Here is an 18,570-nt window from a genome sequence, read left to right on the forward strand (position 1 = left end):
GTGCAAAAGGTGTGAGGACAAGCTAACTAAAATGGAGGGGAGAAGGGGTAAGGTGAGTGGTAAAGTAGGGAGTGTAAACACAGGACAGGGGGGAGCCTAAGCAATATACATTACATTATACAATACACAAATATTTGCAACAGTAACTGCAGGCAAAATCCCCCCCCGCCCAATATATAATGTGCCTGAATAGTAAAGCAAGTGACTTTTTTTCTCCGTCTGTATAGACCTATAAGGAGGATTGTTTTAGCGCACTTTCATACACAGTGTATGAGTTTGTTTCATCAGTTTGTTTCCTCTAAAAATATTGCTTAGGCGCTTGAAAGAAAGTGAAGAGCACAGACAAGGACATAGACCCATTGACTCAAGCAGATTTGCACAAACAGAGAACAGAAAGTAATTATTTGCAGATTATTCTCTACAAGAAACGAAAATAGCCATTTTCTTTTGTAACGGAGCATGACTACAAACCAAATGTGAGAAACAAGAGGGGGGGGGGGGGGGGGGGGGGGGGGGGGGGGGGGGGGGGGCTACAGAGGAAAAAGGAAGCAAATAATATAAACCAAACGTAATACTTGAACACATGAATAGGGGCCTGACATGGTATTGTTCTTATTATTGGTAATAACTATGGCAGAGTCGGTGGCAAACACTCAAATAAAGAAGATATCTGCAACCTATGGTCCAACACAGCTGGAGCATAAGGAACAAACCCCTGACATCCTGTCCACCTCTGACTGAAAGGTTCTCTGAAGGTCTCATTTGACACAGTGACATGATTCACTTTGGAGCTACCCCCTCTAATTATCAAAAATACAACATTTTTGCATGAAACTCTTCTACAGCCAAGTTGAGATATTTTTTTTTTCAAGACTCTTTGTACGGATAATACGGACATTCAGTGTTTGGATTGTGAAGTGCTTTTTAAGAGTGCTTACCTTGGAGTTAACAGGACAAAATAAATCTACTGTATTTGGCCATATCAGTTTAGTGAACAACAAAACATTTAAAAACACAAGTCAGAAACAGAGCAGACCAAAAGCACTCCTAGACCTCCATGCGAGCGGCTGAGTGTACAGCGATTGTTTCTCATTGATTCGTACATAATCCAATCATCTAGGGATTTTACAATCATGCCGCTAGCTTACAAATAACCAACAGGAGAAATTGTTATTCAACAGACACTGTAAGGCCATGAGTTGGGGATGCAAAGACATGAATGACGCGAGGACACACAATGTCCTCAAATGGGAGCAACCAAAATTCATGTGAGGTATAAATGGGTCATTAATTTGTTTCAAAGGTGATCATCTCAAATGTGTTGAGCGCTTTTCCATTGCCTTTGAGGGCTTAGGGAGCTTGTTGTCTTGAACAATTAAATCCCTGGATCTTGCTAGCTGGGTGCTATTCGGACAGAGAAGAACTGCTACCCAATGTACAAGAAACATACATTCACCCTGCCTGTACACCAGCTAGCTAAAACAAAGGCTATGGATCTCCAGAACGTTTGGAACCCTCACGCCACTTCCACAAAGCAGAAGAACACTGACTTCCTTGCCCCCACATTGGGTGTCGGGGGTATGTCGGGGCAGTACTCTCTTAGCACAGCAAGAAACAAGGGTGGACCAACATGTGGAAAATCGGAAACAAATCCAAACACTGACCAAAACTAAAATGAAACAAACATGCTTCACAGAGGCCGACACAATTATGTGTTGAACTGATTGCTGTCCGCGTGCAACCTAATGATCGTCCCACTGTACCCTCAGATTACAGTGTGTGTGTGTGTGTGTGTGTATGTATATACGCTCGTGTGTGTAGGGCGGGTATTTGTTGGCATGTTACAGTTTGTGATGACCGGGTGTTCTGACGACAGGGCTCTCCAGCAGAGGTGGGAAGCTAAGAGGGGCGCGGTTGAAAAGAAGGTGGGCGGGTCAGGTGTACAGCAGGCGATTGGTGGATGGATAAAAGACGAGGAGGAGGGGGAGGAGTTAGCAGAGGGGGCCCCCACTGTTCCCTGGTCAGAGGGCTTCCTGATTGGCCGTCAGGTACTCCTCCGCTCTCTTGTGCGCCTCCAGGGCTTTTATAGTGTACACGTCCTGCGGCAACTCGGACTTCCGTCGCATCAGCGCCTTGTCCTTCTTGATCTCCTTCATCCCCTGGGGGGTGGGGAGAAGAGGCGGGAGAAAGAGAGGGGACACCGGTCAGCTCACACGCTAGTGTGCGTGTAAGGCAGTGCTAAACCTGTGAGTGTGTGCGTGTACAAAGAGTGTGTTGTACCTGACTGTGTTTGCGTTTAAGTTCATTAGTAGCGTCACACATATGTGATTGTTCGAAAGCGGGCCCCACAGAGTACCATCACACGTGTGATTCTGAACATTCCTACCGACTATTTTCCGATAGACAAAAACGATATGACAAACGCTATAGTATGGCTTCAAAATGTACAATTAGGAGGCTAACAAGTAACACTAGCAGGCAGTAGCATTGCTAAGAGTATTATGCTAGGTTGCTAGGTAATGGAAACCGTACCTGTGATTGTGTGTGCGTGAGCAGCAGGTCGTACCTGTGAGTGTGTGTGTGGATGAGTGTGTGTGTGTGTGTGTGTGCGTGAGCAGCAGGTCTTCCTGTGAGTGTGTGTGTGTGTGAGTGCGTGAGCAGCAAGTCGTACCTGTGAGTGTGTGAGTGTGTGTGTGTGTGAGTGTGTGTGCGTGAGCAGCAGGTCGTACCTGTGAGTGTGCTGATACCGGTGTGGCCTCGGTCTCCACAGTCTTCTTCAGCAGCTGAATGTCCTCGGCAGTGGGCGTCTCCATTTCCATAGAGTACAGGGGCACTCCTCCTGCACTCTCATTGTACATCATGTACTGCACACACACACACACACACACAAATACACGTATTAGTGGGTCTGAACGGACAAATCAACAGTGATGCGCCCACGGACGTCCTCAGAGCAGGGAGAGGCGGCTTAGTGGCAAGGCGGCTAATAGAAACCCACCTCTTCCTGTGGGTGGAGGCCCGGCCGCAAGGAGACCTTGGTCATCTGAAAAGAAACGCAGAGTTTAGGACACAAAAGAGACGCACGCACACACACAAAACAGTGACTCGCTATGCAAGGCAGTCTACTTAATTAAAGTCATATCTGCCTGAGCCTTTGGCGCAGGAAAGCTGTCACAAGACATGATTAACTATGATTATTAGTTAAGTCTGGAACAAAAGAATGTCTAATTATTAACAGCATAACCCTGTTTTAAACACCCCAAAGACTCCCTCCTCCACAGCCCAACGACGAGGCAGAACCACACTGAACTGAGTTGGTGAGGACCCATGCGCCCATGTAGTAGTCTTAAAGGGATCGGTATGAGATATTTCTAAAATAGGGAACATTGAAAAGGGGTGTGCTGGGTGGACGGCCATTGGATTTTACCACACAAAAACAAAGCGGCGTCCAACACAAATCCATGAAACCGGCTGGTTTCCTAAGACTCCCGCTGCAACGGCTCGTAGGCTGCTGGCACCCTGCGGTGAGGAGCCTACCTGGGGATTCTGCTTGGCCAGCTCCTCGATCTTGTGCCAGATCTCCTCCCTCTCCTTCAGCTTGTACTTCTCTCTGAGAGAAAAAAGAGAAAAAAAAAACACCAACATTAAACACTTTAGACTGGTCCCACTCCGAAACCACCTGCCTTGCATTTTCCTCTGCCCCGGGAACATGATCAATACTCCTGGATGAGGACAAGGGACAGTGCTGATTTAGAGGAGAATCATAAAGATGTCCCATCTTACAGACACAGTATGTGTGTTTTTTATGTGTATGTGTGTGTGTGTGTGGGTTTGAAATAGCACTCACTTCTGTTTTTCTGCCTTGTACTGCTGAGTGCAGTCATCAAACAGTTTCTGGTTCATCTCCATGAAGAGCTTCAAAGCGTTGTAGATCAGACCATGGATTGTTCTGTCAAAAGGACAGAGGAATGTCCATTAGAATACCAGTCAGGCAGTAATATCCCTGAGGCCAACCAGACGTCAAAGCCTTGGTTAAGTCCTATTAGGATGTTTAACCTAAACGTCTGACTTTTGCAGAGTTTTGTCTGAGTGAATCTAAACACAAAATGGTGCAAAGTGTCGAGGCACGCATCCGGCGGATGTGGGGTTTCTGCTGAATGAATACGTTGACATGAATTCCCTCTCTGGCTTCAGAACGCCGTGGGGTCAGGGCTCGTACTTGTTCCAGTGGCTCTTGGAGTTCTTGTAGAGAGCAGGGAACATGATGGGGAGGATCTTGGCTGCGTTGTCACTGATCAGACTCATGATGTACTCGTTATTCCAGTAGTACAGCGCCCTCTCTGCCACCTGCAAGACACAACAGGATTCGCTAGTTAGTCAACTCTCCTGAACCCCTCTCCTTAACTCCTCTCCTTAAGCCCTCTCCTCAGCCCCTCTCCTTAAGCCCTCTCCTTAAACCCCTCTCCTCACCCCCTCTCCTTAACCACTCTCCTGAACCCCTCTCCTTAACCACCCTTTAAAGTTTTCCTCCGTTATACAGGAGAAACATCTCCTACACTCATTGATGTTTCTGTCACATGGTTTAATTAGAAGCCAGTTGAATCTACTGGCGAGCGTACCTGGAAGTGTGGACTGGACACACACTTGGCCAGCTGTCTGAAGAGCGGCTCCATGACCTTGACAAACTCAGAGGGCTCGATGACGTCCAGGATCTCCTCCAGCTCGTTGAGGAACATCACCTCTTTCGGACTGTGGGTCTTGGGCCAGAATTTCAGCAGGCCCATTATCACCTATGGGGTAGGCACATAAAGCGATTAAATAGGATTTGGTCCTAAAAATTGACATCTTTGTTTGACTCATTTGCTTTTCAACCGAGACCGAATTGTAAGTAATGTTGTCTTATCCTTGGCATTAGTTCTTAGTTCTTCTATTCTCTGATTATCTGCTACACTTTGGATAAAAGCGATGTGCTAAAGGAATACAAGAAAAATGTCACGTATATAAACATAAACCAATCTTCTGTTGTCGGTACACGCTGTATTAGCTCGGAACTGAAGTCTTAAACTCAATTCAGCAGAAAACTCACCGGCTCAGTCAGACTGCTGTCCTTTTCCAAGAACTGCACCACACAATAGGCCAGCTGTGTGGGAGGAGAGAGAGAGAGAGAGGTGGCCAGCAGTGAGAGAGAGAACATCAGACCGGGAGGGGGCCTAATAGAGAACCTGCCCCCCCCCCCCCCTCCAGCTGGGTCGAGGAGGCCTTTCCAACAGAGCCAGCTGTGGTGCGTGCTGACCTGCGGGTGGTACACGCTGAGAGACTTGACTTTGTGGAGGGGCAGCAGCACGCGGATCAGGAACATCTTGTGCTCCTCCTTCAGTGGGAGGGCGAAGCCGTTGATGATGCTGAGGAGGGGGGACAGAGGGGGGGGGGGGGGGGGACATACACGTTTGTTTAGACAGGCGAGGTCGACAGGGTGGAAGCATGAGCATGATGATGGTCGAGGGGGGGGGGCTCGCGTTTACCTTCCTAGGATTTCTAAGAGCTCTGCGATTCCGTTGTGGTGCTCCGTTTCATATATAAACCTGCAGAATAACACAAAGAATAAATACATCCGGTATCATTCAATTTGAACTTGAAAATACTGACGGGATCCATGCAGACGTCGTCAGATGAGTAGATATACTGTAGGTATTAAACCAGTCGATATGGCCAAAGCACCAGCAAGCCTGCATATTCTAGAACATTGTCGAGGTTGGCGTCAAACCTGTAGAAGATGTTGTTGATCTGTCTGCGGATGTAGGCCCTGAGGCCCAGGAACTTGCCGTAGATCCGATGCAGGATGGTCTTGAGGAAGTCCCTCTCCCTGGGATCTTCACTGTCAAACAGCTCCAGGAGCTGCAGGGGGAGACAGACAGGATGAGCAGGCAGCGCCAGCTTCTCTCACATTCTCTCTACAACAGGCTCCTCTGGAAGCTAGCGCCAATGAATGCGTAGACGAAGAGCGTCGTTTTCAAGAAGGAACATTTCAGTGTGGACTGTTCCAACAGGCCAGGTGGTTTGTGAGAGTGAAAAAAAAAAAAAACTGAAGAGTTCAAGTTGGGTCATGAGTTTGGTTGTTATGCGACGCCATCATCTCCGCGCTGTGCCAGGATGCAAAGCAAGCACGAGGGGAGGGAGCCAAGCGCCGCACTCAGAAAGTGAGGAGGCTGACTCAAGTTCTTATCAATATTCACGGAGAAGCAGTTACGGAAAATTGATCTCAGATAGAGCAGAGTGATAACTTCCCTCTCAGCTCTCGTTTCTTTCCACTGTGTGGGAGAGAGAGAGCGAGAGCGGCCAGGCGGAATGCCCTTTCCACAGACAGCCAAATGCATATGTGCACATACGATACACAGGCTAGCGCACACAAGCACGCGCACACACACACACGCGCGCGCTTCCATTTACAAAGGCTAATGTCCTCGTTTAGCGAGTTCAAGGAGATGACACCGTCAGCTTCTTTGACATTTCGACAGCTGTCGAGCACATTTAGCTTAACAAGGAAACGGGGGGAACACTTACGGACATCACAAACTTTTGGTCAATGTATTTTTTGGCGACATTAGGCTGGAAATCAGGCGACTCCAGGAACCGTAAGAAAAACTCATACACCAGCTGAAGATAAAAAAGAAGGGGGGGGGGGGGGAGTTACACATTCAGCATAAGGTTAGTACAATGCTTGGGGAAACTAGTAATGTGGTCAGGTAACAATATGAATAAATGCCTGAGCGCTGGTACCTGCAGGTGGGGCCAAGCGGCCTCCAGCGTGGGCTCATCCTCCTCCGGGTCAAACTCAGCTCCTGTGGGGTTGGAGGACGGGGGCAGGGTCCTGAACAGGTTCACTGAAAACTACACAGAGCGAGGGGAGTCAGTCAGTGCCAAAACACTCCCCCCCCCCCCCCCCCACACATTTCAGCTCATGGAGGAAAGCAATCCTTTCAACGATCATACGGTGTCTCAGACTGGAAATTTGAGAACAGATCGGGTCTTGTGTGTTTCGGGTGCCTAAAGTCCCAAAGAAGGGATGAAAACCTAGAGGTCAAAACGGGGGGTAAAAAAAACGACCGCAAGCCTCCAAACATCCACCCTCCCTGACCATCTCTCAATCTGAGAGGGGGGAGGGAGGGGTGGGGCTACCCTCTCTGTTACCTGAGAGATGCAGCGGAGCTGCCTGCCTCCCTCCTGTCTGAACGGTGACGCAGTGCTTCCCAGGAGCCTGCTTCCTGCCTGAGCCTGGAGCTACAGCCCTGCAGCTCCCTGACACTGAGGAGGAGAGGAGGCTGGAAATAGCCTGGCCACGTCTCTGCGCTAACGCCTGAGCTGTGTTACTGTAGCTTCTCACATGAAGCGTGGGGGGAGGGGGGTGGGGAGGAGGGAAGGAGAAGACAGCAGGGGGCCTCTGAGGTGTGAGGAGGCTACTGATCGACAGAACGTGGAGAAATCGAAGCAGGAAGTGATGGCTGTTAGTCAGAGGGGAAAAAAACAGGAGGACAAAAGATGGATGGAGGGAGGGAGGGTGTATGTGTGTGTGACAGTCAGTGAAGGAGCTAAATGAACAGAGAGGGATAAAGTAGCATGACGAGGGCGTTAGGCCGGTGCACTGACAGATACGTAGTGCTCCCACCAAAAACCTGCAGGTGCCTGAACCCTGACATGTGACAGATAATTACCCAGAGTTCCCCCAGTGCATGTTTATTCACTTGTTGAGCACCAATGCTCAAATGTGCCAGTGGGGCAGACAAAACCAAATAGAACGACAGTGATGCCCGGCTTACGAGCTTCCGTAGGGATTTGCACTGATCGGACTTATCCCAGCCAGAAATAATGAGCTTTGGGGATCTCCCAATGTTGTGGTGTTAGTGCTCCACCCCCTCGCCCCACCCCGCCCTCCCTCCACCTCCCCATGGGTGGATCCCTGAGACTGGGACTGGCAGAAGTCATTAAGCCAGGATGTACTAACACTGGAAGACACAGGGGGGGAGAGAGAGGGAGCGTTGGGGAGAAGGTGTTACAATGCAGGGGGCCTCGACAGAAAACACCCCCCCCCTTCCACGTGAGCTCGGACGCGGGTCAAAAGAGAGAGGGGAAGGCTCTTACGGGCCTGCTTGTGCCCTGGTGGAGATAGGATGGAGGCTTCACACACCATATTCACCTGGTGCAGACACACATCATTCAGTCTTATCATTCTAACACAACTGTATTGTGTGTGTATCACCTGTGGGAATGTATGAACAGCGTCTGTACGTTAATATTGTATGCAGGAGTGTGTCCTACGTGCACACGCTCACCATGATGACAGCCTCGGGGTAGATGGACTCGGTGACCACGTCGCGGTTGTGTGTGATGTATTCCACCATCTCGTTCAGGCCGGCCCGCTTCACCTCCTTGTACTTGAGGTCGCTCAGGGGGTCCGTGATGAAGTCAAAGAGCACGCAGCATTGCCGCAGCTTCTGCACAAACAGCTCCTCCTGGTCGATAGGGGGCGCATCTGACGAGAGGGAGGGAGAGAGAGCGACAGACAGAGAGAGGCAGAGAGAGAGATGGAGAGGGAGAGAGAGAGAGGGGGAGAGGTAGAGAGAGAGGGTTAAAAGAACAGTGGAGGGAGAAGGTAGACCAAGATGGCAATCATTTGTAAGAGACATTCCAGCTAGGAGATCTATCTAAAAATAAGGGGGGGTGGGGTGGGTGGAACCATTGTGCTGAATCACTTTATGCAACAGGTCCTTGGCTGGCCTCCCCTCGTCCTCCCTTAGACAACCAACATGAAGGTCTCCTGTAGCCGTCAGCCCCCTCACAAAGCAGCTCCCACAAACACAGTGGAGGGCGCTCACGGCCCCCTTCACCAAGTAGAGAAAGGTTCTGAAGAGTCTTTATCTATCTCTTCTCAGGAAGAGGGATGTGAAAGGACGCAATGCGTCACGGCGCTGTTGTGGGGTTGCGATGAAACGCGCGCGGCGCCATTCGCAACTTCGGTCGTTTTGGTGGGGGACAGTTGAGAAAAGAAAGTGGTCAAGAGTTGATATGCGAGGGAGATGAGGATTAACCCACAACTCACAAACTCAGAGCTAAACGGGAGAGAGAAGAGAGAGAGACACTGATGAATGGAGGGAGAGACACAATGAAAACGACCATAGAGAAACTGGGTCACAGACAAATGCTCCAGTGAATCGCTGTTGGAGAGGCAGCTCAGAGACATCTCGGTTGTCTTTGACACAGCCACATTACACAAGACATCTGCATTCATTTTCCAAAGCCGTCTTAACTTTCTGGGTTTAAAAGAAACACAGTAAAGACTTCCATTAAAGAAGTGGCGGGGACCGTTTGAGACAAGTTTAGTGCAATTCTGGGTAGAAAGTTCAGGAACTGTGACAAGAGTCGTGTCACTGGCTGCACAACTCTGTGCACTGACTAACTGTATACCAAAAGCTATTGTACAGAGCCTGCCCTGACCGACACTAAACAGACAATTTGACACCACACAGTCACATTTCTCATAAGGGGCCTATTTGATTATCTCATGTCGTCACACTCCTCACAAATCACCCTGGTATGTGACAGAAGGCCCTGAGGAAACGCTGCTAGCCTGGGAGCCACACACACAGACACCCTCACAAACACACACATGTACACAAACACACACACAAAGTCCCCCAACCACTATGTATTTATTCCAACAACGCCTGTACATTCAGCAAATTAGCCCATTATGCTGAGTGGCTGTACAGGCAACGAGGTTACGCTTTTAATGAAGAGGGTGGAAAAATACACAAATGCTGGGTTAGTGTTAATGGTTTGGCCCCCAACTCTTTCTACCTGCCACTGTTGTAGTAGAAACTTATGCTGCTTAGAGGTATAATCACAGCAAGCAAGATCAGTACGTTATGCTGCTAACCCTCTCTGCACAACCACTGGCTCGCTTCGCAAGTGCCTCATTCCCCTGGCCACAGATCCATTACATCAAGCTACATGATCTGATTTCTACTCCACTTTTTACTCCACTCACATGGCCTTCTATCTTGTTTCAGGGCAGAGGTGGGAGTCGTCTGTGTTGCGGGTTTCTGCTGTTGGAAAGAGAACGAAAGCAGGCGCTCTAGTGGCTCACCGGGTAGGGCGCGTATCGTACAAGCCAAGGCCCAAATGCAGCAGCCCGGGTTCAATTCCGGCTCGGGACATTTCTGCACGTCTTCCTTACTCTCTCCCCCCTTCATTACCTGTCTGTCTCGATCCGGTAAAACCTAAACAATGCAAAAACGGATTTTCGTTAAAAGGAGAAATACATCAGTGGCCTTTCGCACAAAGTCTCTGTCTGTAGTCACGTGACTGCCGGTGTAGGCTCCCTATACGTCACTGGGTCGAGTGACAGGAGAGATGGGGAGGACATGTGACTTGTGTGAGCAGTAAGGCAGGGCAGAGGCTTGAGTAGGGGTGCAGCAGATCAGTTCTCGTGAGGGCTTCCAGAAGGGGCAGGAGGCTGTGAGTCACAACAAGCGAGGCAGTGTCCCATGAAGCCTACCGGTGACGAGGGTCTTAAAGACCAACTTATACGTCTGCTTGCATAGCCCCCCCCCTGCCTCGTGCTCCATAAGCAGATGAGAGGATCAGGAGAGATGTTTTATAAGATTACCACCTTACACTTTAAAAGACTGTACCTTTTTTTTATTTCCATCCTCAGAGATCTTTCCAAGTGTTGTAGTGTGGTCAAATATTTAGGATTTGATTTGCGACCGGGCAAAAAAGAAAGACAGCGACTGTTTACCCACGACGGTGGTTCTACCTACATCTACCCTCTTCTTCCTGCTAGAAATACAGTGAGAGAGAGAGAGAGAGAGAGAGAGAAAGAGAGAGAGCGAGAGAGAAAGAGAGAGAGCGAGAGAGAAAGACAACCTGTGGCTCCCCATGTTCTCCCTGCACCCACCCGAGAACACAAGGTAAGAACAGCAGCAGCAGTCCTGAACGTCCAGTATGACTCACCCCTGCAATTCCGCAGCAGCAGCAGCTCCTTCATGGAGCCGGTGACGCACCCCTGACACCATGCACATCAAATCTATATCTGAACCTATTTCAAAGCCCGTTGTATTCAAGCGGATTTAGAACTCGTACCGCTTTGACGTAACCAAGGCTTGGCGAGATCAGGACCATAGAAGAGGTAGATGAGCACCCAAAATGCAGTTCTCTACGGAGGAATAACAAATCTCTTCAAGGACAAACTGAATAGCTAGTGGGGAGTTCCTGTGAAACCACAGTAACCAAGCAGCATTTGAACATTCTATCTATAACTCCACTAAATTTGTTTAGTTCCAGTGTTCCAAAACAGCAGGCCAACATCAGCACGTGGCCCGATCCATTCAGTTGATGTGTCATGAGACTCGGCCTTCACCCTTCCAGGCACCATCCCTCCATACAGCCCTACTTCCCAAGGCCATGCTTCACTTCGCTCAACAGACTCCTATTATCTCTGTCAGATTAGTACAGCGATTCAACAAGACATACAAACAAGAGCCTCACTGTATGTACTGGTTGTAACCAAACAGGGTTCACAAATCTCTGGTGGTCTGCTCTCTGCAGAACACTAGGGACCTCAATCCAGCGATGGCTTACTTGTTGTAGTGTGTGGAAAGATGGGAGGAATCCAGGCTAGTCAGATAGCCAGGCAATTTGGAAAGGACTGTGGTATGTGTCCACGCTAGACTTGGACTTGAGATAGCCACTGACCCGCCAGTTTACATGGCTGTTTCAGTAAGCACACAGCGGTGGAGGTAACATACAGTACACGCACGCCGAGGCACATGTACTCACATACTAAAAACACACACACACACTGTGCTGTAAGTCCAATAAGAGGGTGAGGTCACACAAAAGCAGGGAGGGGAGACTTCAAGGCTTCCTGTGTTGTCTTGTTTGAAATGAGTCCAATAAACTGTAAATGAAGGTGGGTTGCCAGGGCCAACAGTACTAGAAACATGTTCACACAAACTAAACAACAATCACATATAAACAAAAGCCCACTGATTACACTTCTAAGCTGCAAACCGCTCAGTTCTGGTTTCTAGATAATGACATCAGCACACTATCATTTTCCTTGACCAATGACAGCAATCAAATAGACAACTGAAAACGCCATAATAAGTGTTCTCTGAAATAACGTTTGAAAAATATTGTCCTTCAAAACGCTGGTGGTTACTTCTGTTTTATGTTGCCTCATTTTACCTTCCCCTGAAAACGGGGCTGTCAGGGGGGGGGGGGGGGTCACAGGGTCGTTCACCCACAAAGTGTGCACTGCTCACCACCACATAGGGTAAGGGACTGGTGCGAGGGTTTCAATAAACACTTCCCACCTCTGACCCACTGGACAATATCTGTGTCAATATATACCTCCTGTGTGTGATCACCCTTCTGGAATTGTGTTGAGTAAAACCGATGCTTCAGATAAATAACAGGAATCAGCACAGATTATATAGAGCTGAATCAGTCCATGCTAGTGATTGTCGGTTGGAGCCTGACTGCTTGAAGCACATAATGCACATTAGCCAGTACATAATGTTCATAACATCATGATGTACATTAGCCAGTGTATTTCTGCCAGTTGTTTTGACTAAAATCCTCCCCAGAGGCAGGTACATGTGACTGCAGACTAAATTATTTGGGGAACTGGACAACAAATATTAGAGAAAAATGCTGACTGAGAAGCCAAAAATGCTTAATCTGTATGCACACAACAAACACCCCCCCCCCCCCCCCCCCCCCCCCCCCGCTCCCCAGAAAATCTCGTTTTCTCAAATTGACACCTAGTTTCAGTCTCATGTGTAGCTGTTATACAGGCTAATTCAGCAGAGATGGCCCCCTCGTGGGGCCCAGGTCCGCGGGGAGCTCCAGTGAGCCTGGCATGGAGGAGTGTGAGGAAAAGGGAGTGCCCGTCTGCGCCAGGAGCCCCTAATCTGTCTGCACGGTGTGTTGTGGCGAGGCATCTCTGTCCTACTTAGTGCAGACACTTGCACTGCTGATCCAATTACTGCCTGTGCTCCTCCCTCTCTCTCACTCTCTCTTCCTCTCTCTCTCACTCTTTCACTCTCTCTTTCTCTCTGCCTGCCTGGCCAGACAAGAAAGGACTCTCAATGAGGGAGAGAGGGGGTGAGGAGGGAGAAGAGCCCTAAGCCAGAACATGAGGGAGACTGTAAAGTGAGTGAAATGGAGGGAGACAAAGAGAGAAAAGCAAAAGGGATAACAAAAGTATGTCAGCACTTAAAGAAGAGAACGTTCACTTCTTATGGAGCCCCTTTGACTCACACGCCACAGTTTGCCCAGACCTCTGTCGTGTTTCCAGTTTGTATCAAGGGGATACTGCTGAGTCATTCAGAAGCATGGGACACAACCAAACGATTTGTTTCCAATAAAAAAAATCAATCCAGAAACACTAGGGAAGAGGCTGATGCATTTCCATAAATCCAATTAATTCAAATTAAGATATGGAATCTTGTCTCTTGGGGCGTAGGATGAAAGAACCATTCTCAGTGTCATACTGCACGCCTAATGCTGCCCCAAACGAGCCCCAGTAAGTGAATAAAACCTTGGTTTGGGTAGGTTCAATCCATGACCAAAAAGACACGTTTGACATTGAATGTCGGGGTCGCGCGGTCCTCCGGTCTCTGGGCCGGCGCCCCGGGACGTGGGCACGGTGAGTGGAGCTGGCTCGGAGCCGGGAGTTACCTTTGAGCGCAGGCAGCTTCTGCAGCTCCCGGTTCTTGGTGAGGTTGAATCGTGACGAGCTCTGGCGCCGCTCTTTCTTGACGATCTGGGGGCCGCCAGAGTACTTGATCTTGTTTAGCTGGGTGGGCGGTGGGGTGCTGTTGCTGGGACGCTTGCTGGCTGTCTGCTGCTGCTGGGCCTACACACACACACACACACACACGCTTTACATGATGTCCAACTACGAAACGTATGCAATGTAGAATCAACAGTGCGTGTGGTCCGAACACTTGCATCTAAAATCCCTACACTGTGATCACTCTTATCTGAGTCCTGACCCTAGCCAAAAATCTCAAGAACTAAATGTTTTCATTTAACATTTATTGTGCAATGATCTGCTCCCTTCTCATGTTACAATAGTCTCACAGCTCCAGAACCCTCCTACATGGTGATATACATGTATCCCAGTCTACAAACAGAGAGCAGAAAACAATACAATAGAGACCGTCTTGGCTTTATTTAATGGAGCCCAGATCTTTTCCTTCTAATAGACCACAGCGAGAGACAGCAATCATGATTACACAACATCACCGAAGTGTTAAGAATGATAGCAGAGGAACCAGTGTCAAATTAGACTCATGGGACTGGTTCACATACTTCAAAATGAAACACACACAGGAATTCCTTTTAAAGGGTCTTCTACAGCTTGCCTTTGGGATAATACAGATACAACTGCACAGAGGTGCTACTGCTTTCCCTTTTATGTTAATGTGGAGACAAGCTTATCCCTAACATCGTGGTACTATAACTCCTATAACACTGGTAGGCCTTATGATGGCTCACGTCCTTGTTATTCATTTTATACAATGACAAAATAAAGATCAATAAGACCAGGAGTTGGATATGTGTGTTGCAGGTGTAAATCATGCGGATTGCATTGGCTGACTGGTTAGCCAGATATCAACAGGACAATGACAAGTCCAAGAGTCACGATTTGTTCACCGGGAAAAACATCCAATTGAATAGGAAAATGTGTCCAAACTTTTGACTGGTACTGTTATATATATATATATATATATATATGTATTATATATATGGATCTCCATGTCTGGACTAATCATTTTAATAACCTAATTTCCAATGAGTCACTTGACCTCCCCTATAGCACCGTGCTAAGCTGCTGAATGGTCCTGTTTGGAGGGTTTCAGAAAGGACACGGCCACGTCTCTTGGTCCTCTCAGAATCGGCATACAAGCAAGGTGAGAACGGTATGGCCCTCCACCCAAACGAGGGGCAACAGCAGCACACTGGGACACCCATAACCCTGTCCCTACTCATGCTATCACACTGTGTTACGGGGACCAAGACTGGCTCCAGATTTTCTTTGAATCACTGATCTGATGTGTAGATCTTTGGAAGAGTCCGGAAGTATGGAGAATCAATAGACAAGAGGAGCCCTCACACAAAGGAATATATTTAAGAAGCTTTCAAAGAGTCAGGTGCCATCACCAAATAACACAATGGGATTCAGGGATAGGGGTAATAAGGAACAAGTCTAAGCTAAAAGCTCCTGATGGTCATATGGCAGGAGTCCTCTTGTTGAAATGCTTTGAGAGGATCTGTGCGATCGATTGGCAGCAGAAAACAACGAGCCCTTTCTTACCAGGTCACGTGATCAATCTTGATGCGAATACAAACATGAAAAGGAGTCTGCACAGACAACTTCACGATCCATCAAACTGAGCACGCACGACCGTCCTTTCAGAGATCATTGAGTATGTCAGTTAGAGTAGATGTTACAATGTTCTTAGTCATTTTGATGAATGATGTCATAACATTTAGGTCTAGGCCAGAGATATAGGCACAACAATGAAAACAACACCCACTGGCTTTGTGCCAGCAGTCTTTACCCTCACTACCTTCCATGACATTTGATGATGCGAGGGCTGGTACAATCGATGTTCACCACATGATCAAACCTTTGTTCTCGTCTAACAAATGAATGCTTTCAAAATTTAAAAATAAACATTTGTAGTCACTCAACCATGCCGTTGAATTACTAGCTCTCGAGTGGTGTATCTGGCTAAAGCTGGGTGCATGGGCATGGTCACTTGGTTTGCACGTTCTCCTTTAAAGTCCTCAGCTCAGAGGTTCGGAAAGGCAACACGGCGACATCAGATTCCCATCTGATCTCGTTCTGACACAGTTGTTGGGTGTTGTTGTAGGCCCATGGCTCCTTCCTATCAGACATGTTTAGGGCAGCCCAAGGCATGGCAGTGATGGCCTGGATAGGCGAGTTTGCATGACTGAGTTGGACTTAAAATAGACCTGATCAATAGCATCCCACCCTGCGCAACGTCAAACCTGAGCATCCTGCCACTGCTGTCATCAATACCACTCTCTGAACAGTGGCATGTTTAGAAAGCCCAATTGCTAACATTTGTTAAAGTAAACTAATACTCTCTGCCGGAGGTTAACTAACCACATTGATTGCAACAAGGTCTGATAGGGTGTGTTCATCTCTAGTCAATTGCAATGAAAAAGAAGACCTTCTAGTTTCCTTTCATTTCCATCTTGGTCAGGTGCCTGTGGGTAACTGTTGCGGGGGGCTTGCATAGCACGAAATGGCGATACTGTAAATGCTCTGCTGTGAAGTGTCCGTGGACACTACATCCTAGACACCTCCTAGTAGCCATCTGGTGGGCTATTTCCTCCTGAATGTCAGGCCATTTGTAACACTGAAAATATTACCAGATAATGATCTAATGACGCAGGACTTCAATCAATTACACATAATAACCATGGATCACTTTGTTCATGTGATTTAAATATGGTATTGCGGTAGGGCATTTCATCATGTCGTTTATTCAGGCAATTGAAGTGAGATAACAAAAGATGGGTTGTGGGAAATACATATATAGTCCTCTTCTGCAGAGAGTGGGACACTCCATGTAGTAAATGGAGAGGACAGAGTGCAAGAGAGCTCAACAGCTGAGGTCTCGGATAGCCACTCCTTTTCTGATAAAACATATTGGGTCTGGCTCTAACTCAAGCACAATAATGGCCCTCGTGAACAATGTTCCCGAGGAGCTGATGAGACTCCAACCAGCAGGCCAGTGGCTCAACAGACATGACATTTCTGTGTCATCTTTCAATCGCTAACTGCAACAAACACTGTGGCATTTGGATTTATGCAAAAGAAAATCTGAGAAATTATCTTACCTCATCTGCATTTTCAGTTCCTGTGTCTTTACCAGTGTTGGCATTACTGTTTTTAGTGCTGCTTTTGGCAGATTTGGTTGGCTCCTGCAAACGAAGCCACATCTTGTAAATGTAAAAGTAACACACATTTTACATGTTCTTTCAGTGTACACCCTTTTAGTACAAGCCCTGTTGAAGACCCTGCTCTTGACGGCAAAAGAGAATACGATTAATAAATGTATCTAGACTATTAATGACGATTGTGACATTTTTTAAACAGAAAGCCAGCAACAATAAACGACTGTGTTCAATAATCACTACATAACGAATCATCTCACACAATGTTGCAGTTTTCATTTATGACCTGCAGCTGCAGCCTATTTTAAACTCAAGTTCATAATCTTGCGTTTATGTAACAAATGTCGCTAGCTAATGCTTAAACTAGCTGTCAACTCTGCGCGACAATATGTAGCATGCTCGTAGACAGATTGCAGCTAAAATATTATGATGTAGGCTACATGATGAAACTAGACATTGTTGTGAGCCTTGTTTTGATAAATCATCAGATTTACAATATAGGCTATTAATTATTTAAGAGTTAAAAATGCATTGTTGATCTGCTTCTGACCATATAGCACATTATATAATTTAAAAAATATACCACGTCAGCTCTGTGTTATAAATTGCTAAATTACATTGTTGCCCCTAGATGATGGCTAGCTATTCGGTTTGAAAATCTTGTTCTGCTAGGCCTTTGGACAAAAATACAATTTATTTCAGCCGAATAAAAACACGAAACGATAAGCGTCCAGTAAATATCTGGCTACAAAGATTAAAACCTATTTCTGTCATCTTGCAAACATTACGTTACCTTTTCCTTTTTAGTTTTATTCGGCATTTTGTGGCTGATGGTGTTTTTCACGGTGACTCCGTGACAGACTTCCCCGGGACTCGAACGCTGCCACTCAGTTACCTTCAGCTCCCTGCGCCCTTCTAGGCCAGGGAAAATTCATTGGTCAAATACGTCTAATACTGCCTAGTGACAGACCACTGTGAATTTGTTATTGGATATTTAAGAATGGGCGGGTCGACTGTAAAAGGGTGTAGTGGAGGTGTTGGAATATTCTCTTTACCTAGCAACAGTGCACGCCCAAATGTCAAAACAAATAATCTAAAAAAAAAATATTTTTTGAAAATCTGGATGTGAGAGGCTGTCTTCCCTCAGCCACTATGTAAATCTTACTTAAGATTTCAGTATTAACTGATGGACTGAAATCAACCCCGAGCCTCCCGTCCACCCCCTTCTGGGATATTGACAGCAGGGCATAATTATTCCCTAGGTCGTTTATATGCCTGACCCGTTGATAACCAGTGATGACACTAGTTCATGCACTCAGGGGAAGTTATCAGCTGGTTTCCTGGCTTTAAACAGATGCAGACAGTGTGTCCATATTAACAATGTCATCACTGCCAAGTGCTAATAGAACCGGTCAGAATTGTTCAATTATCAGATATTAAAAAAATACCTCCGCCAATAAAGTGCTGTAAGGTTCTGCATATCAATCCTACTTTACTAAGTTTTTGGAATGCTGAATTCTCAATAAAAAAAAAAAAATCGACTGTACATTGCAAAATAGGTTTATGGCG

The 18,570-nt window shown here is 47.2% G+C and overlaps 1 protein-coding gene across 2 annotated transcripts; it reads right to left on the reverse strand.

Annotated features, from left to right (window-relative positions):
• Positions 1-1,552: 1,552 nt before the first annotated feature.
• ppp2r5d (protein phosphatase 2, regulatory subunit B', delta) lies at positions 1,553-17,936 on the reverse strand. 2 transcript variants are annotated; one of them, XM_047029119.1, is made up of 17 exons: positions 17,795-17,936; positions 16,945-17,028; positions 13,744-13,921; positions 8,328-8,527; positions 6,778-6,888; positions 6,562-6,654; positions 5,765-5,895; positions 5,523-5,582; positions 5,294-5,402; positions 5,087-5,140; positions 4,620-4,790; positions 4,220-4,347; positions 3,848-3,949; positions 3,538-3,610; positions 2,999-3,043; positions 2,730-2,864; positions 1,553-2,159 (listed from the first exon to the last, which is right to left on the reverse strand). In XM_047029119.1, exons 1-17 carry the CDS (start codon positions 17,819-17,821, stop codon positions 2,022-2,024), a joined length of 1,839 nt encoding a protein of 612 aa, XP_046885075.1. In that variant the 5' UTR covers positions 17,822-17,936; the 3' UTR covers positions 1,553-2,021. The 2 variants fall into 2 exon arrangements, with proteins under 2 accessions (XP_046885075.1, XP_046885076.1); XM_047029120.1 differs by lacking the exons at positions 13,744-13,921; positions 16,945-17,028; positions 17,795-17,936 and adding an exon at positions 10,142-12,284.
• Positions 17,937-18,570: the final 634 nt, after the last annotated feature.

This window comes from Hypomesus transpacificus, chromosome 11 (genome assembly GCF_021917145.1).
Source record: "Hypomesus transpacificus isolate Combined female chromosome 11, fHypTra1, whole genome shotgun sequence".
Classification (NCBI taxonomy): Eukaryota; Metazoa; Chordata; class Actinopteri; order Osmeriformes; family Osmeridae; genus Hypomesus; species Hypomesus transpacificus.